Genomic DNA, 23,740 nt, shown 5'->3' with positions numbered 1-23,740 from the left:
GGCACCACAGTTCAAGAAGGACACTGACAAACTGGAACGTGTCCAGAGGAGGGCAACCAAAATGGTCAAAGGCCTGGAAACGATGCCTTATGAGGAACGGCTAAGGGAGCTGGGCATGTTTAGCCTGGAGAAGAGGAGGTTAAGGGGTGATATGATAGCCATGATCAAATATATAAAAGGATGTCACATAGAGGAGGGAGAAAGGTTGTTTTCTGCTGCTCCAGAGAAGCGGACACGGAGCAATGGATCCAAACTACAAGAAAGAAGATTCCACCTAAACATTAGGAAGAACTTCCTGACAGTAAGAGCTGTTTGACAGTGGAATTTGCTGCCAAGGAGTGTGGTGGAGTCTCCTTCTTTGGAGGTCTTTAAGCAGAGGCTTGACAACCATATGTCAGGAGTGCTCTGATGGTGTTTCCTGCTTGGCAGGGGGTTGGACTCGATGGCCCTTGTGGTGTCTTCCAACTCTATGATTCTATGATTCTATTCTTGCTTTCTCACACCAGTAATTAATCCACAACCTTGACAGCAGAAAGTGCGGAGGAATTAAAGAACCTTTTATTGAGGGTGAAAGAGGAGAGCGCAAAATATGGTCTGAAGCTCAACATAAAAAAAAACGAAGATCATGGCCACTGGTCCCATCACCTCCTGGCAAATAGAAGGGGAAGAAATGGAGGCAGTGAGAGATTTTACTTTCTTGGGCTCCATGATCACTGCAGACAGCAGCCACAAAATTAAAAGATACCTGCTTCTTGGGAGAAAAGCAATGACAAACCTAGACAGCATCTTAAAAAGTAGAGATATCACCTTGCCAACAAAGGTCCATATAGTAAAAGCTATGGTTTTCCCAGTAGTGATATATGGAAGTGAAAGCTGGACCATAAAGAAGGCTGATCGCCGAAGAATTGATGCTTTTGAATTATGGTGTTGGAGGAGACTCTTGAGAGTCCCATGGACTGCAAGAAGATCAAATTATCCATTCTGAAGGAAATCAGCCCTGAGTGCTCTCTGGAAGGACAGATCGTGAAGCTGAGGCTCCAATACTTTGGCCACCTCATGAGAAGAGAAGACTTCCTGGAAAAGACCCTGATGCTGGGAAAGATGGAGGGCACAAGGAGAAGGGGACGACAGAGAACGAGATGGTTGGACAGTGTTCTCGAAGCTACCAGCATGAGTTTGACCAAACTGCGGGAGGCAGTGGAAGAAAGAAGTGCCTGGCGTGCTCTGGTCCATGGGGTTACGAAGAGTCGGACACGACTAAACGACTAAACAACAACAAATGATTGTGAGAGTATGATTCTAAACCAGTCTCCTTTGTACACAATGATTATGCATCATCTTGGTTCTCAACTGTCAACTGTTTCTTCTAGAACCTTCCAACATCCTCCCCCAATTGGCTCCTGCAACACTGCTAAGAGTTCCATTTGGCTTATTCAAAAGAATTTAGGGTGTGGCTCAATTATCCTTCAAGTTGCCGGTAGTAGAAAACGACAGTAAGTTTGAGTGCCTTTTTGCCTGCTCACCCTCAAATATTTCTATCAAATCTCCCCTGCAGAGGTTGGGGTGGCCACCTCCTCATCCTGACCTTTCCAGGGAGGAAGAAGAGGAAGACAGTATAGATTTACAACAGGGGTTTGAGGGAGGTCGCAGCTCAGAGGCAGATGAGGGGGAAAGCTGAGAAATCATAGGAGAGCTGGAGCACCACTCAGTTGACATGTCTTTAGAAAGCATCCCAGACCCTCCATCTCCCAGAACCTGGCGAGCCTTAAAAGTAGGAGAGCAAAAAGCTCAAAGACAGAGGGCACGTAGCAGCACCTTTAGAGGAAATGATGGGAATGACAAATGAGGAAGTGGTAGGGGGGTGGAGATTCATTCGGGACAGCGCCATTATCCAAGAGGCTGGGTTCTATAGCCTCTCTCTGTGAAGATTGAAATAAAAAAGGACGGTAAGGAATGTTTCCTTGTCTTTATGCTTTCCTGGGCCACCAGCTGGGAGCTGCGGACAGCATCCTGACAGTATAGCTTTATTATCTCTTGGGGAGAGGCTTTGGGTGGAAGCTATTTAAACCTACCCTGCCCACTTTCTGAACACTTTGCATTCTAGAGCATTTATTGGTGTTTCCTGTTTTTGTCCCGCCCCCCCCCCGCCCCCAGCAGACAGAGGAGTGTGTCTGCCATGGATTCAGCATGGTTTCTATGTTTTCGCCCCTTTCATTTCCCCTTGGTATTTTGGACTTGCCATTTGTTAATTTGGGGTTTTCTATGATATTTAAAATTTCTAGGATGGCATACCCTCCAACATGCTGGGTCCCAAAACTTGGGTGTGCATTTTCCCGGCCATGCTCCTACATGAGTCACGTGACTAGTTTGAGATCTTGGAGCCCCAAAGACATGCTTTTTTCAGGGTCGTACTCTTGCATCACAACATGGCACCCAGAAACTCATGCTTTGGGGCACTGCACGAGATCACGACCCCATTTTTATTGGGGTGAGATCCCAGAGCCAAAAATGGCTGCCATGCTCTTGCACAAAAAAATGGGATGTGCTGGTGGGACAAGTGTGGAAAGACTAGTGTTGTCCCAGAAGTCATGGAGAAAACATGAAAAGCAGCTGACACACACAGAGAGATGAAGAAGGACCACAGAATGTTTGGAGCCTTTGCATAGTCTCAATAATGAAAAAGACAGCATGGACTATATGGAATTGGCGGAAATGACTGGCAGAATCCGAGACCAGGGAGAAGAGTTGATGGAGGAAGACTGGAAGAAATTCAAAGACTATCTTCAGAACACTGCAAAATTAAGGAATGTTAGAGTGATGATGGACTGAAAACAAGTGGTTTCCAGCTGCACAGGTTAAAGTTAAGGATAGATTAAGATTAAAGATTAAGATTAAAGAAGTTTAAAGAAATGGAAATTTGATTTTAAAAGGGGAAACTTTAAAGTTATATGATATTAAGATTAAAGGATTAGGTTTAAAAAAGTTGAAGTTATATATTTTAACATTTTATTAAATTAAAGATTGGGATTAAAAAAGTGGAAAAGAAACTGCTGGACAAATAATGTGGATTGGAATACAACAACAACAACAAATTTATTAAATTTGTGAGGTCCATGCCTTTACACAAAATACCATAAAACATTATTAAAAGATAAACAAAAAGATTATAAAAGTAAGCTAAAATTCATGCCATGCTGTCCCAGCAAGGAAACTACCCAATAAACCCCACCATTCAGGGAAGAAGATACAACAACAGGTTAGGAGAGCAATGGGAGGGACCTCACCGTTTCATCCAGGAACCATACCCTAGTTTTCATAGCCTTCACCACAAAGACCGCTACCACGTGAGAAATATGGAATACAAAAGAGGGAGGTATGAGGAAGTCCAGAAAATAAGTAACTTAAAATTGGAAATGGAAAAGAGAGTTTGTTTTTAATTGTTTTGTGTTTATATTGTTAAGTTTTGTATTGTTTTGTATGTGTGTTGTTTTTCTTTTTTGTTGTTGTTTAAAACTTTAATAAAAAAATTATTAAAAAATAAATAAATGAAAAAGACAGCTAGTGGAAAAAACTCAAACTAAGAGGTCTAGGATTAAGAGTGCAAAGCACCAGCTACAAGTTGAATCTTGACTTGATGTTTCAGTTCATTCAGCTGCAGCTGAGGCCTCAACCAATAAGGTTGCTCTAGATGCACCTGTTTCTGATGTGATACTGGTGGATACGGCACTGGAGACCCAACAGGACCTCACTGTGGCTGTGAACCCTAGTCCAGGTGAGTACACAACCTAAGCAACTATACAGTAGTTACCTGGTTGACTGCCGTCACCCTGCCCAGAAGTGGGGAGCAGTCAGTATAGGTCTTATGCAATTCCACAAGGATTCTCCAGGTGATGAGTGGGATATAAGAAACAATAGTGCTCCCTTTAGAGGCTACTTGTAAGTAGGTTTGGAGGAATGCCACAGGTCTGGCTGCCACGTGAACTGAGGTAGAAGACAATTCATCTGACCTTGATCCTTCAGCAGCTATTAAGGAGGGTGTCATCCCATTTGGTGAGATGTTCACTTTTTTGAGAATACATATCCAAGCTAAGAAGAAAATGATGTAGAGAGGAGAATGCATAAAGGTCTTTCTTCACCCAGGCCTTTGGCTAATTAAACAATCTACTGATGTAATCAAGAACACTGGCAATAGCAGCACATGAACTCTCTACAGCTTCGGGCTTTGTTTAAATGTTCAAATAATCAGTGTTCAAGGACCAAAGCAATTCCTTCCCATAATATTTCAACTAACAAAAGATGTGGTGATGGCCACTGGGGTAGTGGCAAATCAGTGTAGGAGACCCCGATAACCACCCTCCTAGGCATGTCCAAAAATGCAGGCTTCTTCATTGTCCTAAATTTCCCTTCCACTGTACCACTGGTGGTGACCCTTAGATTAGAGGACCTTTTGAGAGAGGATGCAGGGATTAAGGAGCTCATGGAGGAGGCCAGGTCTTTCAGTGACTGCTAGCCCTAATGCATAAATGGAACAACTTCAGAGGCTGTAGAACAGGGACATGTTGCAAGACACAAAATAAAACAAAAACACAAGCAGTCACACTTCCATGCCTTGATTGTAACCTGCTGGTCTGATCCTCTTCTGTACTTATGTTCTGTCAACAGCACTCTCTTATTCTCTAACAGGTCAGCCATTTCCCCCGACTCTCAGAAAGAAACCATGAAGAAAACGCAGGTGGCATCCAAAGCACCCAGAACACCCAAAGCATCTGCTGCACCCGCTGCACCCGGTTCACCCAGGAAACCCAGTGCACCCAGTAAACCAAGTAAACCAAGTGCACCCAATGAACCCAGTGAACCCAGTGAACCCAGTGAACCCAGTGAACTCAGTACACCCATTGCACCCATTGCAGCAACCAGTCATGAGGTGAGCTTGAAGAATCTGTAGAATCCACTGAGTTTATAAAAACTGAAAACCCATGTTGTAATGTAATTGTTTCCCAAGGTTCAGACAGGGATGTAAACCAGTTGTACGATATAGCATGCAGTACTTTAGGTGGCATTCAGACTTCCGGAGCAATCCAAACCCAAGCAGAGTAGCAGTAGGGCAAGATGAAGCTGCCTAGTTCCTCCATCATTGCTGGCTGGATCAGAAGGCTGGGGGAAGGAAAAAGCCTGCTCTGTATTACCCCACCCTGGAAATAACCTGGCATTTGGGCATAGATCAGGCCAGATGCCATCAAGCAACAACAGTAGGGCCAGCATGGGATTCAGTGGATGCTGAACTATCTCATCCCCTTCTCACCTACACTCAGCAAGGATCCCACCAATTTTGCTTCCACCTGACCACAGTGAATGGAACAGAAAGCTGTGCAGCAGCAGGGCGAGGCTTGCAGAGAGCCATTCTGGGGTGTGGGGGTGGAGGGAGATGTGAGCTCCATCTGTTTCTCCACCATGGAGGACCTTGCAAGGTTGGGTTGTAGCCTTCCTCATGCTTAGAGTAATCCGATGGGTAGACTGCAAGTATAACCAAACCTGGATTCAATTTACTATATTTAAAAGTTAATGACCATCTGCAAATATCTAGGATGGACAGCAGATCATATGCCTCAATGAAACATAATTGGTGCTATATCATTAACACCCCGAATTAGCCAGCTCTTTCCTATAAAGGTCCGGTGGAGTACCATATACACAAAATGTCTTTTTTTGATTGTTTTGTTTAATAAGGACCTTGTCAGGGAAATGGCCTTCCCAGAGAGAGTCCCCTTTTAGGCAGCAAGTGAATATCTCTGTATTCTTCCGGGCTCTTAAATTTATAATAAAACAAGCCTCTCTATTTGAACTACAGTCAATTCCCTATACTGGTTTTAAGGTGCAGTTAAGTTGACTTTATGTTGTTGGGTTTGCTCTGACTTTTGGATGCTTTTACCTTGCATTTGTGCTGTTTACCACTGGTATTAGGTAAGCACTTTTTACCTTAAAAGTAAAGGTAAAGGTACCCCTGACCATTAAGTCCAGTCACAGACGACTCTGGGGTTGTGGTACTCATCTCGCTTTACTGGCCGAGGGAGCCGGCATTTGTCCACAGACAGTTTTTCCGGGTCATGTGACCAGCATGACTAAGCCGCTTCTGGGGAAACCAGAGCAGCGCAAGGAAACGCTGTTTACCTTCCTGCCAGAGCGGTGCCTATTTATCTACTTGCACTTGGATGTGCTTTCGAACTGCTAGGTTGGCAGGAGCTGGGACCAAACAACGGGAGTTCACCCAATCACAGGGATTCGAACCGCCAATCTTCTAATCGGCAAGCCCTAGGCTCTGAGGTTTAGACCACAGCACCACGCATGTCCCTTACCATATATATACCACTGGTATATTCCTTTGTTTTTAACTTGGTTGTATTATGGATTTTAATATGGTGGTAAGCTGTTCAAAGGCCCGAGTTAATGGCTGGTATGCTGATAATAAGAACCTGCTGGATCAGGCCAGTGGCCTACCTGGGCCAGCATCCCGTTCTCACTGAACCAACCAGATTCCAATGAGAAGCCCCCAAGCAAGACCTAAGCGCAACACTCTCCCCTCCTATGGTTTCCAGAAACTGGTATTCTCTGACTCCAAAAGTGTAGAGCCATTGTGGCGTGATGTTGGGGAAGCACCCTAGGAGAGAAGGGTTCAAATCCACATTCTGCCTTGACCTAGGGCCAGCCACCATCTCTTAGGCCAACCTACCTCACAGGGTTGTCGTGAGGATTTAATGAAGAGGAGAACTATGCAGCACCACTTTAAGATCCTTGGGAGATAAAGGTGGTCTATAAATGTACTAAACACAAATAAATAAATAAAATAAAATAGTAGATAATAACCATCATGACTAGCAGGAGATGGTGTGGCAATGATGATTATGTTCAGCTGGAGTAGCCAAAGTATACAAATGTTGCCATTATAAAATAATGTCTTAATGTTTCACTCTATCTTTCAGTCTACAAACGTTTTAGTGATAACTGTAGTTAATCAAGAGTTATTTAATATAAGTATTCTGCCCTGTACATTCTCATTATGTTTCTTCTTCTTCTTCTTCTTCTTCTTCTTCTTCTTCTTCTTCTTCTTCTTCTTCTTCTTCTTCTTCTTCTTCTTCTTCTTCTTCCTGCAGGATGTCCCAATGAGGCTTATTTGGATTTCAATGGCTGCCTGCTTAATTACTGTACAATATGGATACAACATGTGGTTACTCTACACCCCTTTTGTGGTAAGATAGCCCTGTGTTTCACGTGGCTTCTTAAAGCAGGGGTTATTGTTGGCCTGGGAAACCTTTTCTCTGTTGAGCACCACATTCCTTCTGGGATAAATTGATGGGGATGATAGGCTGGCACTGGTGTAGCCAGATCCCAAACTAGGTAGGACACTGCTGCAAAAATCTCTCTCTCTCTCTCTCTCTCTCTCTCTCTCTCACACACACACACACACACACACAGAGAGAGAGAGAGAGAGACTCATAGCAATTTCCTTCTTAAGTTTATCAAAAAGAAAGGAGAGAGGATAGTTATAGTCAATTTCCTAATGCATCCTGCTTTAGAAGCCAGTATATGACAAGTTACTGCTGAGTAAACAAATGTAGAGTGCTCCTTGCTCTTTTGAGTCTAGATATTTAAAAAGTGTGGACAAAACTTTTGTGACATACAATATGGTGTGGCAGGTAAGTCCCACCCCACATAATTAATCACAAGATGCAGTGCACACACACTGTTTGAATGGCAATGCCTATTAACTTGGGGAGGGGGTTCTGACCCCCTTAAATAGTCTATGGGAGGAGGGAAAGGGACCTCAGCCCCGAGGAGTTGGCCCCTATGCCTCCTAGCTCTCAATGTGAGTGGGAGAGACACGCACACACTTTCTCTGGGCATCCCAGAATTGCCTGCAGATCCTTGGCCATCATTCAGATGGTCCCAGGCTCTCACGTTCTGTTGCCACATGATCTCATGCCACATGAGCAGTCCTAATCTCAAGCATTTATTGTGCTTCTCCCTTAGCTCCTGCATGACTTGTTCAACATAACAACCTATGAAGAGATGGAAGATCCAGGTTCTCAGATGTACATTGTGGCTATCACCGTTGCTTTATTTCCACTTGGAGCCATTTTTGGGTCCATTCCTGTTGGTTATCTGGCCAATAGATTTGGCAGGTATTGGGATAAATTTGTAACTGGTGAATGACATGCCCTAGGATGGTGGGGAAGGGGAACAGAGAGGTGCTACTGATCTGCATGCCCCCAGTAACAGCTAATCAAATATGCAATATCATCACTTTAGCTGGATGGGATGTTAGGAAAGGACAAAGACACATCAAGAAGGGGTGTGTGGCAGGGAGAGACACAGTGAGATCCATTTAGGTCCATGAAATCATACCTGAAAACCTTTGTCAGCTGATAAAGCTTTGTTTGAAAGTAGTCAGAACATGCCTACCAATTGCAAGATAATCCCACCAATGCGGTTTTGATCAATTTGGTTCTTAAGACATCATCTAACATACACCAGCAGATTTTCTAATATACAGCTGTGGAAGAAGCCAGAAGTTAGTGGTAGAACACATGTTTACATCCAGAAGATCCTATCTTCTGTCATCAGCACCCCTCGATTAAGAGATCTTATATAGTATGGCAGCAGGTTGCTAGCTCTGGTGGAAATGTGTGAGCAATGCCTCCTGAAATTTATTAAGGGAAAGAAAGCGTGTGAGTAATTTCACAGTGCTTGGGAGTAGAGGTTTCAAGGCCTTCTGTAGGTCTTTGTTTCCGCACATTACTAGCAAACCCAAGCTCCAACTACTGCACAATCACACAATTGCGCTCATTTCACATGCTAGCAAGGTTATGCTTAAAATTCTACAAGGCAGGCTTAAGCAGTATGTGGACCGAGAACTCCCAGAAGTGCAAGCTGGATTTCACAGGGGTAGAGGAACCAGAGACCAAACTGCAAACATGCGCTGGATTATGGAGAAAGATAGAGATTTCCAGAAAGACATCTACTTCTACTTCATTGACTATGCAAAAGCCTTTGACTGTGTCGACCACAGCAAACTATGGCAAGTTCTTAAAGAAATGGGAGTGCCTGATCACCTCATCTGTCTCCTGAGAAATCTCTGTGTGGGACAAGAAGCTACAGTTAGAACTGGATATGAAAAAACTGATTGGCTTAAAATTGGGAAAGGAGTAAGACAAGGCTGTATATTGTCTCCCTGTTTATTTAACTTATATGCAGAATTCATCATGTGGAAGGCTGGGCTGGATGAATCCCAATTAAGATTGTTGGAAGAAATATCAACAACCTCAGATATGCAGATGACACAACTTCGATGGCAGAAAGTGAGGAGGAATTAAAGAACCTCCTAATGAGGTTGAAAGAGTAGAGCACAAAATATGGTCTGAAGCTCAACATTAAAAAAACTAAGATAATTTGGTCCCATCAACTTCTGGCAAATAGAAGGGGAAGAAATGGAGACAGTGAGAAATTTTACTTTCTTGGGCTCTGATCACTGCAGATGGTGACAGCAGTCACAAAATTAAAAGACACCTGCTTTTGGGGAGAAAAGCAATGATAAACCTAGACAGCATCTTAAAAAGCAGAGACATCACCTTGCCAACAAAGGTCCGTATAGTTAAAGCCATGGTTTTCCCAGTAGTGATGTATGGAAGTGAGAGCTGGACCATAAAGAAGGCTGATCGCCGAAGAATTGATGCTTTTAAATTATGGTGTTGGGGGAGACTCTTGAGAGTCCCATGGACTGCAAGAAGATCAAACCTATCCATTCTGAAGGAAATCAGCCCTGAGGGCTCACTGGAAGGACAGATCCTGAAGCTGAGGCTCCAATACTTTGGCCACCTCATGAGAAGAGAAGACTCCTTGGAAAAGACCCTGATGTTGGGAAAGATGGAGGGCACAAGGAGAAGGGGACAACAGAGGACGAGATGGCTGGACAGTGTTCTCGAAGCGGGAGGCAGTGGAAGACAGAAGTGCCTGGCGTGCTTTGGTCCATGGGGTCACAAAGAGTGGGACATGACTAAACAACACTAGCAAACCCAGAACAAATTATCTATAAAAGGATTAGGAGATTCCTATATTTCTATACCTCCTCTCCCCCCTTTGCTGCTTTGATGGTATCATATATTGACATCTTCCCACCTCACTGACCCCTTTCACTGTCTTTTCAGGAAAGGTGCTGTGAAGATAACGACCTTTTTGAGTCTGATCCCTCCTGTCCTATTGGCTGTTGGTAATAAAGTAAATGTCTATGAATTCACAATTGCTGTACGTTTTTATACTGGGATATGCACAGGTGAGTCAAGGCCCCAGGTTTAGTAGTTTGGCATAGAATTCATCTTGTTACTCTGTGCTGAGCAGAGACACTAAGCAATAGTTTGTTTTCACAACAGAGGGAGGGGGGGCTGCCAAAGAACCAAGTAAAGCAGTATCAGTGTGCCTCATTTCCACACACATCTCCCTAATTGACTTTGGAAACCAGTGTTGTGGCTCAGAGAGGTCACCAAGATGGAGTAACTGGAAGAGGTGGCATTGAAACTCTATAGGACTGTGAGTTGGTAAATGGATTTTTGTGAAATATGAAAAGAGGAATCGCTGCGCAGAATTATTATTATTTAAATATAAAGTATGTTTTATCCCAAGGCCGTGGGTTAATTAGCATACTAATTATTGTACCAAAGAACATACCACCATGGGTGTTGTTTGACCATAGTTCCAATCTGTCCCAGCCAATAGCTATTCCATGACTAATAGTTAGAGATTACATGAATTGTAGTCCACTACCATCAGATCCTGAAGCTGAGACTCCAATACTTTGGCCTCCTCATGAGCAGAGAAGACTCCCTGGAAAAGACCCTGATGTTGGGAAAGATGGAGGGCACAAGGAGAAGGGGACGACAGAGGACGAGATGGCTGGATAGTGTTCTTGAAGCTACCAGCATGAGTTTGACCAAACTGCGGGAGGCAGTGGAAGACAGGAGTGCCTGGCGTGCTCTGGTCCATGGGGTCACGAAGAGTCGGACACAACTAAACGACTAAACAACAACAAACCATCAGTTTGGCTAGTATTACCAACAGTATTACCGTAGGTTGAATTAAATGATTTAATGTCATTTCTCATAGATATACGGGCTCTGGGGAGGTTCCAACAAAAGAACATTCCCAAGTTGAGAGGCAGCTACTGAGAACACCTGTCCGTACTCCCTTATGGGGGCTGGTTTGGTTCAGAGCTACAACTGGGTGGTGTTACCATATCTATGGTGTTGATGTCATGCCTCCATATAGTTCCACTCAGCGGTTGGTGACATTTTGCAGAATTCTACAAAAGAACACATTGGAGACATGAGATATTACTTGCACATCCTACTGGAGCCTCAGGAATGTTCATACATTTTTGTACATGTCGCATGCTCAATGTGATTTATCTGTTTATTTATCAACTAAATAGGACTAATCTCCGTTGTTGTTCCTCTGTATCTTGGAGAGATCGCCCCTGGAAGCGTGAGGGGAGCTATCATCATGATGTCCCAGCTATTTTATTCTTTGGGCCTCTTTATAGGTCAGCTAATTGTTGCTAAAGACAACTTTAAAATGCGAGGAGGTAATTAAGATAAATTAATCCTTTTGCTTATACGAGATCAGACGCATGGCCACAGTTTCTCCACATTGTCATCACTCTATCTTCTTGCACAGGTTACGTGATTGTGATGGGCATTTCTGGGGTCATGCCAATTTTTCAGATCATACTACTACCCTTCTTTCCTGAAAGTCCGAGGTATCTGCTCATTCAGAGGAAGAATGCAGAGAGTGCAAGGGAAGGTACGATACTCTGAACTGTATTGAGATTATGCACAATGATTGCTGACTCCTCCCCACTACTGCCTATTGGGTTGCCCCACTCTCCAAGTTTTAGTTTCATTTTTATGTGACTTCCATTTTCTGGAAAAAAAAGTCCTTTTTTGCTTTGAATAGCTTCCTTAACTCCATTCATTCACCACAGTGGCATCCTCTTGGCCCTGTTAGATATTATTACCAATCAGAGTTGCATATTCTAGCTGAACATTTATGCTGACCATTTTAAATAACTTCCAGACATTCTATAGAGATTTGACCCTCTGGACTTCCCCTTTCCCGCTTCCTTCTTAACAATACCCTCATTCTTCTGAGACTCTTATTCTACTGAATTCAAATCCTTTCTGCCTCTTTTCCCATGCAGAACTGAAGGTGCTGAGAGGCAAGGATGATGTGGAGAATGAAATGAATGAGCTCCGTCAGGAGGACCTCTTTGAGAAAGCAGAAAAGAACATGACTGCTGCTAAACTGCTATCATCCCCAAACCTGAGAACGCAGGTCATCACCATAGTTGTCTTGACAGGTGGTGCACAGCTTGACGGCATTGGTGCGGTAAGCAAAGCATTGCCCCCCTTAAAAAAAAAGCTTGGAGGTGGAGCCAGATAATTGAGGGCTCATTGGGTTTAAAGGCTGCGGCATCTTATCACTGCTTGTCTTTAGACACAGCCAAAGTATATCTATTCAGGGAGCTACTCTGTGGGTTTTGTTGGGAGTTCAGTGCCCATCAGTCATAGCTAGGAGCTGCTGTCCAATAGTACCTGGAGAACCACAAGTTCTCCATCCATGCACAAGTTATAATCAGACACTATGGGAAATATGGCATTGTCTGGGAGTAAATGTTTGACAGCTACAGAACACTAAGATCAGTTGGGCTTAATTTGAATCATGCAGTGGAAAAGATTGATACTGAGCTTGGACTTGCCAATCAGAAGGTTGGCGGTTCGAATCCACACAACGGGGTGAGCTCCCATTGCTCGGTCCCAGCTCCTGTAAACCAAGCAGTTCCAGAGCATGCCCCAAAGTGCAAGTAGATTAATAGGTACCACTCCGGCGGGAAGGGAAACAGCATTTCCGTGCTCTGCTCTGGTGCTGGTGTTTCCATTGCGCCAGTAGCAGCTTAATGATGCTGACCACATGACCCAGAAAAACTGTCTGCGGACAAACATCGGCTCCCTCAGCCTGTAAAGCGAGATGAGCGCCGGAACCCTAGAGTCGTCTGCGCCTGGACTTAACTGTCAGAAGTCCTTTACCTTTTTCTGAAATGTTGAATGCACTACATTATTTGTGTGCCAAGACCCCATGACCTTGCAGTTCCTTAAGGGTGGTTAATCAGACAAGAAAACAGCTTATGGTTTTATGGGATCAAATAGGCCACAACTTTTATCGGTTACAGATGTGAGTGGTTTGGCATAGGCATTGGGTGAAGCCAAACTGTATCAGATTATATCACGCCAGCCTGCCTGCTGGGAGTGCACTTAAGGAGAAACCACCTATGACCTACATCAAATAGGGGTACCCCCCAGGGTTCCCCATTTGAGGAGTGGTATGACCCTATTCCCTGTCTGGGCTTCAAACAGTAGCCACTCCCCCTGGATCCCTTTAACAGGATGCCTTTAACCAAAGAAGGGCAGGCAGAGGTTACAACTTCCACTCCAGCCAAGACCTAGGTTTACCCAAAGGTCTCCTTAGCATTTACAGTTGGGGCTGAGAAACGGTTAAACCCTTAAAGGTATCTACCATTCAGTGTAAGCAGTTGCTGTTGTTGTTTAGTCGTTTAGTCGTGTCCGACTCTTCGTGATACCATGGACCAGAGAACGCCAGGCACTCCTGTCTTTCACTGCCTCCCAAACTCATGTTGGTAGCTTTGAGAACACTGTCCAACCATCTCATCCTCTGTTGTCCCCTTCTCCCTGTGTCCTCAATCTTGCCCAACATTGGGTCTTTTCCAGGGAGTCTTCTTTTCTCATGAGGTGGCCAAAGTATTGGAGCCTCAGCTTCAGGATCTGTCCTTCCAGTGAGCACTCAGGGCTGATTTCCTTCAGAATGGATAGGTTTGATCTTCTTGCAGTCCATGGGACTCTCAAGAGTCTCCTCCAGCACCATAATTCAAAAGCATTGATTCTTCGGCGATCAGCCTTCTTTATGGTCCAGCTCTGTGCTAAATAGACCAAGAGATGTATATGACAATTTTCTATGATTGGGAATCATGCAAATTTTATTTATTTATTTATTAAATTTCTTTACAGCTTTATATTTTTAATAAAAACTTCAAAGCGGTGTACAGCATATTAAATCAATAAAACAATAGCCGGATGATGTTCTTCAGACCTCATGAGGAGCCTCTTTTATAGGGCTGGGTGAGTGTGGGCCTTGTCACCTAGGCCAAGTGGAAAGGGCCTTGCAGTGAATGGCCTCCACACCTCACAGCCGGGCGATGTTCCTCCAGCCTCATGAGGAGCCTCTTCAGTGGAGCTGGTGAGTGTGGGCCTCGCCCCTAGGCCAGGTGGAAAGGGCCTTGCAGGGAGTGGCCTCCACACCTCACATTCAGGCGATGTTCCTCCGGCCTCATAAGGAGCCTCTTTTATAGGGCTGGCCATCAAACCTCTGCTTAAAAACCTCCAAGGATTCATTCCATTGTCAAACAGCTCTTACTCAGTTACTGGTGCCCACCCTGTGGAACGCTTTCCCATTAGATGTCAAGGAAATAAACAACTATCTGACTTGTAGAAGACATCTGATGGCACTCCTGTTTAGGAGGATGTTTGATGTTTTATTCTGTTTTTAATCTGTTGGGAGCCGCCCAGAGTGGCTGGGGAAACCCAGCCGGATGAGCAGGATATAAATAATAAATTGTTGTTGTTGTTGTTGTTGTTGTTGTTGTTGTTGTTGTTGTCGTCAGAAAGTTCTTCCTGATATTTACAGTAGTTGGAATCTCCTTTCTTCTAACTAGAAGCCACTGATTCGAGTCCTACCCCCCAGAGAAGGAGAAAAGAAGCTTGTTCCATGTGACAGCCCTGGAGATATTTGAAGATAGCTATCATATCTTCTCTCAGTCTAATCTTATTCTGGCTAAACATATCCAACCCCTTCAACCATTCACAATAAGGCTTGGTTTCCACACCCTTGATCATCTTGGTCGCCGTCCTCTGCACACGTTCCAGCTTGTAATATCCTTATTAAATTGTGATTCCCAAAACTTGACACATTACTCCAGAGACTCAGCTAGATTGGTAAAGAAATATCATTTTGTATGTATTGTATATGCATTATAACACAGTGAGCCTAGATGGCACTGTGGAGTTCCGTTTTTGCCAACATGATTTCTCATATAATGTTCACCACGTGTTTTCCTGAAACACTTCTTTGATGTGTCTGGATCCAGCCGAAGTGTGGTCTGACCAAGATTAGACTACTGATTATTCTTTTCTGATTTCAGGTGCACTATTATGTAGATATAATCTGCATGGCTGCAGGGGCAGATGAGAAGATGTTGCAGTGGCTTCGTATGGTCACAATTATTATTGGCTTAATTTCACTCATGATCGCGGTAAGCCTTTTGCACTTCTATGTCTCTTTCCTTCTGAATCTTGAAACTCGCTGTTCTTCAAAAGAAAGAAATTTAAGTGTCGCAGTCTCCCCACCCCCACAACACAGCCCCATGAAAAATAAACATTTTTTTAATGATAGCATTATGAGTGTTCTCTGACCATTCTTTGTAAGAGCACCATAGTTATTTACACACAGTACCTGTATTCTAGTTTGTATTGGAAGTCATCTAAAGGGGTAGAAAAATCAGCTTGAACATTTGTTTGATTGTTTGTTTGTTTTTGCATCAAAAATAATTATAAGATAAAAAGTATCCAGACAATTGAATTTCAAATCTAGACTAACTGTCAGGAGAAGCCCCTACCTCAGAAGAACCAAAGTTCTCAAAATTCCCTTAAGAAGTCCAGCTAAATTTAAATTATCTATGGTAAAGAAATACCCTATAAGCTGCAATTCTATACAACAGGGGAAACCAATCTGTTGTTCTTCAGATACTGCAACTTTTGAACAACTGAACCTTATTACTTTACTTATTTATTACTGACTTACTGAACTTTCTCTACACCTTTTCCTCATCCAGCTGGCTGGAGCTGATGGGAGTCCTTAAGATTTAGGGAGTACCATGTTGGCTAAATGTGCAAACTCAAAGGCACACCATGCTTCAATAGCTGTTGTTTATATGTGGATTCCTCCATAATGAAGGGTATCTTCATTCAGATATGACCGAGAACTATCATTCCTTTAGGGACACATATTTTTAGCAGAATGCTGGTATCATCAGTCAACATCACACATGGCAGTAGCACAGTTTGAAATCATTTACTACCACTACAAACTATAAACAACATTATACAGCATTACTTTAGCAGGAAAACACAGCTATCCTGTGTTAGATGGCTACAGAAAACTTTTTATTATTATTTCAGAAGGTCTACTTGCTTTGAAAATTTTGCTGACTTTATCTGTGCTCTATTGATCATTATTTTATACAGTCATACCTTGGGTTACAGACGCTTCAGGTTGAATTTTTTCGGGTTGTGGACTGCCAAAATCCAGAAGTACCTTAACGGGTTTTGGCGGACGCGCATGTGCAGAAGTGCCGAATTGCAACCCGCTCGTGCACAGATGCGCCGCTGTGGGTTACGGACACTGCATGTTGTGAACGTGCAATCCAAGCATCCACTGTATTTTTAATGTACACCATTTATATATTTTATTTTTGATTAAGAAGCTTATATGTTATACAAAATAATGTAAATTAAATTAAATTAAATTAAATTAAATTAAATTAAATATTAAATTAAATATTAAATTAAATATTAAATTAAATATTAAATTAAATATTAAATTAAATACTTCAGTGATTTCACTTGTGCACTTTATGAGAATTGCTCATAAAAACATTTCCCAAGGCAGGATTGTCCTGAGAAGTGTAGGCATAAAATACAACTGGTCCTTTTATGTACTTGGGGTTTTCCTCTGTTTCTTTTGTCTACCATAGTTTCACCCCTCACTCCTAGTTTTGTGGTCGCCACACCGCATAACACCACTGTCTTTTAAAATTTTATTAGCATTTTTATCCCACCCTTCTTCCAAGGAGCATGGGGCATTCTCATTTTATACTCCAAAGAATTGAGTCTAACACTACTTACTACACACCTCATTTGCTCTCATAATGGTCTCTCTCACATTTCATATGAACATTGAAAGAGTCTTGTCGGAGACTCTAGATGAGCCAAAGGCCCATCTAGTCCAGAATCCTGTTCTCACAGGGTGTGATGTTGAAAAATATCCCCGAAATGCATAATTTGGTTATAGTGCATTAGCTTGCTTACACTGACACTATCAATGAACTCTTAAAAGGTTAGTTAGTCAGGACTTGCCTTTGGAGAAGCCACACTGATATGTTCATCCATATGCTTCCTAATATTAGCTTTAATAATGCTTTCTACCAGTTTTACAGGAACCAATATAACCTAACTTGCGTTGCATTGTACTTTCCTGTATCTCCTTTCCTCCTCTTTATATTCTCTAGATGTATCTCGCTGATTCTAAGGGACATAGGTATCTGCTTCTGACTGGCTTTTTGATGTGCAGCATCGTCTGTGTTCTGTTAACCATGGCCCTGGAAATGCAGGTTTGTAATTGAGAGTTGAGAATCACCAAATGGGCTGTCATTTAGCCCCGTTCTCGCTCCCCCTATAATCCATGCTATGTAATAGCAACAAAGTTAATATGGAAGTTGGATGTATATGCTGATGGGTACATCTGTGGAAGGAGACTTGAGCAAAAAGCTCTTTCGGTTTATACAATTCATTTGGATTTTGTGCAAAGGCTCGAAGGGAATGGCTGAGAATGGACATAGTCTCCCATCTGCGAAAGTCATATGGATGTTGCAAGAGAACTCAGAGAGACGGAGATCTTGGTGTGCTGCCTCACCTGCTGTTTTCAATTGGCCAGCAATTCTATCCAAAGTGGTTGCTGTCCCATTGATGTTAGAGTCCAACTCCCATCAGGCCTAACTAACATGGAAAGTGGTGAGGGATGATGTGAACTGTAGTCTAGCAACATTGACAAACCCGGCACTAGATAAGGGGCACCTGTCAATATCACATGTACATAACTGAAATGCAACCTACTTTCACTAACAGGTCACCATCGACGAGATGGCGTATGTCAACATACTTTTAGTCCAAGTATTTGTCATAGCACACTCCGTTGGGCCAGGTAATTGCTCACATTATGTTCTGATCTCCTTAAATGATCTGCAAGACATTAATTGGATAGAGGAATATTTGAGTTCTATGGTGAAACGGTGATCCATGTCATGAACCCTTTCTTTCCACCAAGGTCCACTTCCAAATGTAATTGTGGTGGCAATGTTCCTTCAGTCGTCACGGGCCTCAGCCTTTGTGATTGCGGGATTTGTGCAGTGGTTCACACACTTTCTTATGATGATGGTGTTCCTTCAGATTGTGGTGAGTGATATTGATAGTCAGCTTGATGCAGGGTGCAAAGTTTGCATCAGTGAGCTACATCCATCTCTGTTCCTCACCCTTATCCACCCACCCAGCCCTCAGGTAAAACCCAAGATATGAAGCCATAACCTCAGATGGATGGATTTGTCAGCATTCTTGTCTTGTGCTTTGTTCAATGTGAATGTTAAGGCATCTTGAAGATGTGCATATTTCCTAATAAGTTTCAAACAATCTGAACAATATTCAAATGCCCAGTTGGCCATGAAAACCATTGCTTAGCCTTGAGCAAATTGCTCTTGCTTCCAGGGAAGGAGCCATAGTTTTGTGTGCAGAATCCCAGACCTGATCTCTGGAATCTCCTGGAAAAAACCTCTGTCTAAGGACCTGCTGCCAGGCAGTGTACTGAACTGGTTGGACAAATTGTCTGACTCTGACTGCAGTTTCATGTGTTCATCCTTCCCTCCTTGGTGGGTGCACCAAAACCGCACTTCCCTCCTCCTTCTTGGTCAGCCTAGGGGTGGGGCATGTGGAGACATCCCTTCACCAGCCATGAGGAGAAGGAGGCGCTGCTGCTGTCCCCCAGAAACCCCAGCCTGAGTGCGGCTTGCCTCCCCACAGCTGCAACCTCAATGAGGGAGCCTGTTGTGGCAGCGCCTGGTTGCTCTCCCTCATAAATTTATGCCCAGGCCCATAAACCCGTGCCCCCCACACTATGCCACCAGCTGCTGTGATTGGTAGAATGTGTGAAGCCTTTGAGTTTATTACTCTGCATAAGAAAGCTTCCAGGTTACTGCACACATCTCGATCTTCTACTTCCAGTGGTTGAATGGGTTTAAGGATATTCACTTCTTATATCATCAAACCTTGTGCTCATGTACCCTAAGCTCAAAATAATAACAATAGTAATAATAATAATAATAATAATAATAATAATAATAATAATAATAAATGTATACCCCACCCATCTGGCTGGGTTTCCACAGCCACTCTGGGTGGCTTCCAACAAAATATTTAATATCCTTCAGATATTAAATGCTTCCCTAAACAGGGCTGCCTTTAGATGTCTCCTAAAAGTCTGGTAGTTGTTTTTTCCTTTGACATCTGGTGGGAGGGTGTTCCACAGGGCGGGTGCCACTACCAAGAAGGCTCTCTGCCTGGTTCCCTGTAACTTCACCCATCACAGTGAGGGACCCGCCAGATGGACCTCGGTACCAGACCTCAGTGTCCAGGCAGAACGATGGAGGTGGAGACGTTCCTTCAGGAATACTGGACTGAGGCCATTTAGGGCTTTAAAGGTCAGCACCAACACTTTGAATTGTGCTCAGAAACGTACTGGGAGTCAATGTAGGTCTTTCAAGACTGGTGTTATGTGGTCTTGGTGGCTGCTCCCAGTCACTGGTATAGCTGCCGTATTCTGGATTAGTGGTAGTTTCTTGGTCACCTTCAAAGGTAGCCCTACGTAAGCGCATTGCAGTAATCTAAGCGGAAGATAACCAGAGCATGCACCACTCTGGCGAGACAGTCTGCGGGCAGATAGAGGCTCAGCCTGGGTACCAGATGGAGCTGGTAAACAGCTGCCCTGGACACAGAATTGATCTGCACCTCCACGGACAACTGCAAGTCCAAAATGACTCCCAAGCTGCTCATCTGGTCCTTCAGGGGCACAGTTACCCCATTCAGGACCAGGGAGTTCTCCGCACCTGCCCTCCTCTTGTCCCCCCAAAACAGTACTTCTGTCTTGTCAGGATTCAACCTCAATCTGTTAGAACAGCTGCCGTTGGAGGAAGTAGCAATATACAGACATCACTTGGTTTCCCACTCTGTGAGTAGTCCAGCTCTAGCAGTAGTGAGACAAGCAAGCTGACTGCTGCTGCTACGACCCATCTTACCTGTAGAAGGGCTCTTTTTGTAGAGGATGAAGAAGTAGCCAGCAGTTCACCACTGAAAACTCCTCTGGTCAAAGCTAAATGGTTTGGGGATGGCTGTTTGTTAAATGTAGTGGAGAAGAACATCCCCGAGGAGGTGCTCAATCTCAGGTGTAGCTGAGATGATCACATTTAACAGTGACCCTGATAGCTCTTCCAAGCAAAACAGGAGCAGCATTTTGGATGGTGGCATGGGCAGGGGCTCGTGGTTCTCACTGCAATATCCTCCAGCTTATCCTATGCCAGAAACTCAGATTGAGGATAGAGAATCAGAAGGAACATGGTCTAGAACATGTGGTTCCCAACTTTTTTATTTTTACCATGCCCCACCCAAGTATCTCTAAAATCCTGATGCTCCCCTGCCCCTGTGATATATAATTCTTATTATTCAAAAAGTGAATTCCTATTCATGTGTTAAAATAGTTAATAACTATTCACTGTTAATAACTCATTCTTGAATTGCCCCCCTTAAAAATAAAATTGCCACCCTGTGGGGCATTGTGCCCCATGTTTGGAACCACGAGTCTGGAAGCACTGTGAGCTCCGGGGGGTGGGGGTAGGGAGAATCCCAGAATGATATGTGTGCGAAATATGGATGAATACAATTCTGTATTATGCTATTATGCTCAAGTCTGTCCTTTTCATCTCTAGACAAAAATCGGGACCTACAGCTTCCTTATGTTCTTGCCTTTCTGTGGAGGCCTGTTTATTTATATCTTCAAGAATTTCCCAGAAACCAAGAATAGGACCTTTGTGGATATTAGAAAAATCATAGCACTCCAGAAGCTTAGGAAGACCAAACTTAAGAAACCGACAGAAAAGTAGAAACTTGGGAAGCAACCAATGCAGTTTATTTATTAAATTCTTTTTTAAATAATAACAATAATAATTCAAGAGAGCCCTTCTTGTTATCCTTCACTTGTCTTAGCCCAGTTGACGTACTTATAATAGCAGTTTCCCTCCTGGTTTGATGACACAGCCTTTATTTTATATTTTTATTCCCCCCCCCTCCCCATATTCAGGCTATTCTGTGAACATAGGTAGATTTCATCAAAGCAGCAGATCTAACTCTCACTAACTACCACCCTTCAAGGTCTTAGAAGCTGTTTGTGAACATTGTGTAAACAATTTTATGGCTGGTCTGAAGCACATACAGCTCTGGGACAGACTGCAGCTCAATGGCTGCAATTGCAGCTTGGGAATTTGAAAGAAGCTTTGCAAGTCTGATTGGAAACCTGTGAGGAGAGAGGGGGTGATGCTTAACTCATACTGAAGAAGCCTTAAATCAGAGATCAGGAAACAAGTGACCTTCTAGATATTATTAGACTGAAGGTCCATCATCCTGAGCCAGCAAGGTCAATGGTCGTGTTTCATGGGAGTTGGGGTCCAACAAGGCTCCCCAGTCTTGGCTTAACTTCCCACATATACTAGGTGTGTACATCCACTTTGAATGAAGTCTCAATCTGGAGCTAAAGCAGCCTGCTTTGGGCATATTCAGACTGCTTCTAAAGCAAAGCCGCTCTCTTCCTAAGCATTCTGAAGCAAATCAGCCTGATTTCAAAGCTTTCATCCTGCTTCAGAGCTCTGAAGAGGAGTTAGAAGCAATTGTTTCACCTCTGGCAGCAAAATATTTTGAGACAGTCCTGCCTGCTGTCATTGCTGAAAAGCCTGCCCTTTACTCTTGCATTGAAACAGAAACCGCTGTTTCTTCTTCAGAGATGGAGGGTTTCCATTCCATTCCGGAGAAGAAATTAAGCACTAGAAAATGTAACATTTCAGAAGAACCCTTGATCAGGCAGAAAACCTCTCCCCATATTTGCAAGAACTGTGCCTCTTTCCAAGAATTTTTGCCAGGAGGAACGCACTAATGAGTGTCAGGTGCTGATCTGAATGCTGGGAATGATTTGTTGGAAATCACATTAAATACCAACATCCGTCTGCAGATGAGATCTGCGATGTTCTCGTTCCAATCCCGAGCAGATGGAGAAATGTAAACACTTGCCGCTTTCCCATAGATTTGCACATTTGCGTCCAAAATGTCTACCTGTATCTCCTACCTTGTCCTTGCATTCAGGCGACGTTGTAGTGAGAAGCGCGAGAGGCTATCTGGCAAAGAATATCAAGCTGATTCAGAATGCAGAAATATCTCAAAAAGCTGATATTTATCTTCCTCCAGGTTGCAACCTGTTTCAAAATCACACATAGCATCTTTCTCTCTTTGATTCTGGTTTTCAAAAATCTATTTCACCCATTCCCCCACTCCCCCAAATGGAGAACTTAAAACCTATTAATGTTCAATTGATTCCGAAAGGGCTGTTTTGATGACACTTGCGGTACAAACAGCAGTGTTACATATTCAGGTCTGACTTCTCCACATTATTTTGGGCTCCTGTAATACCTAGGTATATATGTATTTTCTTTTTCTAGCTTGATCAGAATTATTTATTATTTCATAACAGGTAGATAGTTAAGAGCTTAGGCAGCTTCAACGGCGGGCACCTGGCACCCCCCAGATTTGGGCACCCGGGTGCCCCACACACCTTTCACCCCGGGTAAAGACAGCTTTGTTTATAGTCAGCATGACCTTAACTGGAAGAGATAAGAGAACTCCTTCAAACTCGCTTCCCAGAAGGTATAACCCAAACAATCATGACCCTTCTGCCTGCTTCTCTCACACAGAGAAGCTGCTAGTATTAATCAGAATCAGAAAGATCTCCACACACCAGATCAATACTTTCTGCACTATGAAATGAAAACTGACAATTTTAGGGTAAAAACATTACACTGTACTAGCACTTGGGTGTCCCAGGTTCTGTTGACTCTGTAACTTGGAAATCCTGGGCAGGATACCAGAAGAGCCAGTGAAATTCCAAGCACAGCATGTTGGATGGAAACTGGGAGACTGAGGTTTAAATGCTGTTTCACTCAGTGGCTTCTGACCATAGCTGGAAGTAAAAGCAGATGGAGTTGGAGGACACATAGGATCTCTGCTTCCAGATCCAACATTTCTGGGGGTATAAATGTGGGAGAACCTCCAAACCATTCTTATTTTCAGTTATGGAGAGTTTGCCCCCCTACAGATTCATTCTGGATTTAACTCTGTGGTAGTCTGAATTGAATCTGAATGGGAACTCTCCTTGGTTCCTTGATTACGTGGGGAAAACACCATTCACTGCCTCTGTTGTTTGTGAGGTGGACCTTCGCTCAGTGGGAGAGTATGTGCCTTACATGCAGAAGTCCTGGATTTGATCCCAGGCATCTCCGGTTATAAAAGGACCAAGTGGGTGGTGATGAGAAAGTCCTTTGACGGAGACCCTGAAGAGCTGTTGCTGCTGCCAGGGAACGTGGGCAAGATGGACAAAATAGTCAGACCTAATACAAGGCAATTTGCTACATGTACACAAGTACTGG

At 43.5% G+C, this 23,740-nt stretch overlaps 1 protein-coding gene across 2 annotated transcripts; it reads left to right on the top strand.

Annotated features, from left to right (window-relative positions):
- The first annotated feature begins 1,377 nt into the window (after positions 1-1,377).
- LOC308480807 (solute carrier family 2, facilitated glucose transporter member 5-like) lies at positions 1,378-21,223 on the top strand. 2 transcript variants are annotated; one of them, XM_081012680.1, is made up of 14 exons: positions 1,378-1,493; positions 3,644-3,772; positions 4,684-4,924; positions 7,149-7,244; positions 8,026-8,177; positions 10,200-10,324; positions 11,477-11,629; positions 11,722-11,847; positions 12,245-12,432; positions 15,317-15,427; positions 17,462-17,563; positions 18,078-18,153; positions 18,277-18,404; positions 20,981-21,223. In XM_081012680.1, the coding sequence occupies exons 3-14, from the start codon at positions 4,718-4,720 to the stop codon at positions 21,152-21,154; spliced, it is 1,638 nt and encodes a 545-aa protein (XP_080868806.1). In that variant the 5' UTR covers positions 1,378-1,493; positions 3,644-3,772; positions 4,684-4,717; the 3' UTR covers positions 21,155-21,223. The 2 variants fall into 2 exon arrangements, with proteins under 2 accessions (XP_080868806.1, XP_080868807.1); XM_081012681.1 differs by lacking the exon at positions 3,644-3,772 and having other exon boundaries at positions 1,387-1,493.
- The last annotated feature ends 2,517 nt before the right edge of the window (positions 21,224-23,740 follow it).

Source organism: Podarcis pityusensis (genome assembly GCF_964106645.2).
Source record: "Podarcis pityusensis genome assembly, chromosome: 7".
In the NCBI taxonomy this organism is placed as follows: Eukaryota; Metazoa; Chordata; class Lepidosauria; order Squamata; family Lacertidae; genus Podarcis; species Podarcis pityusensis.
The sequence above is the reverse complement of the archived record's forward strand: the minus strand, read 5'-3'. Positions and strand labels throughout refer to the sequence as shown.

Excerpts from the sequence above, each read along its gene's own strand:
- LOC308480807 (XM_081012680.1), top strand. The coding sequence starts at position 4,718 with ATGAAGAAAACGCAGGTGGCATCCAAAGCACCCAGAACACCCAAAGCA. Across the intron at positions 4,925-7,148 it reads TTGCAGCAACCAGTCATGAG|GATGTCCCAATGAGGCTTAT; the intron begins GTGAGCTTGAAG and ends TTCTTCCTGCAG. Across the intron at positions 18,154-18,276 it reads AGCACACTCCGTTGGGCCAG|GTCCACTTCCAAATGTAATT; the intron begins GTAATTGCTCAC and ends CTTTCCACCAAG.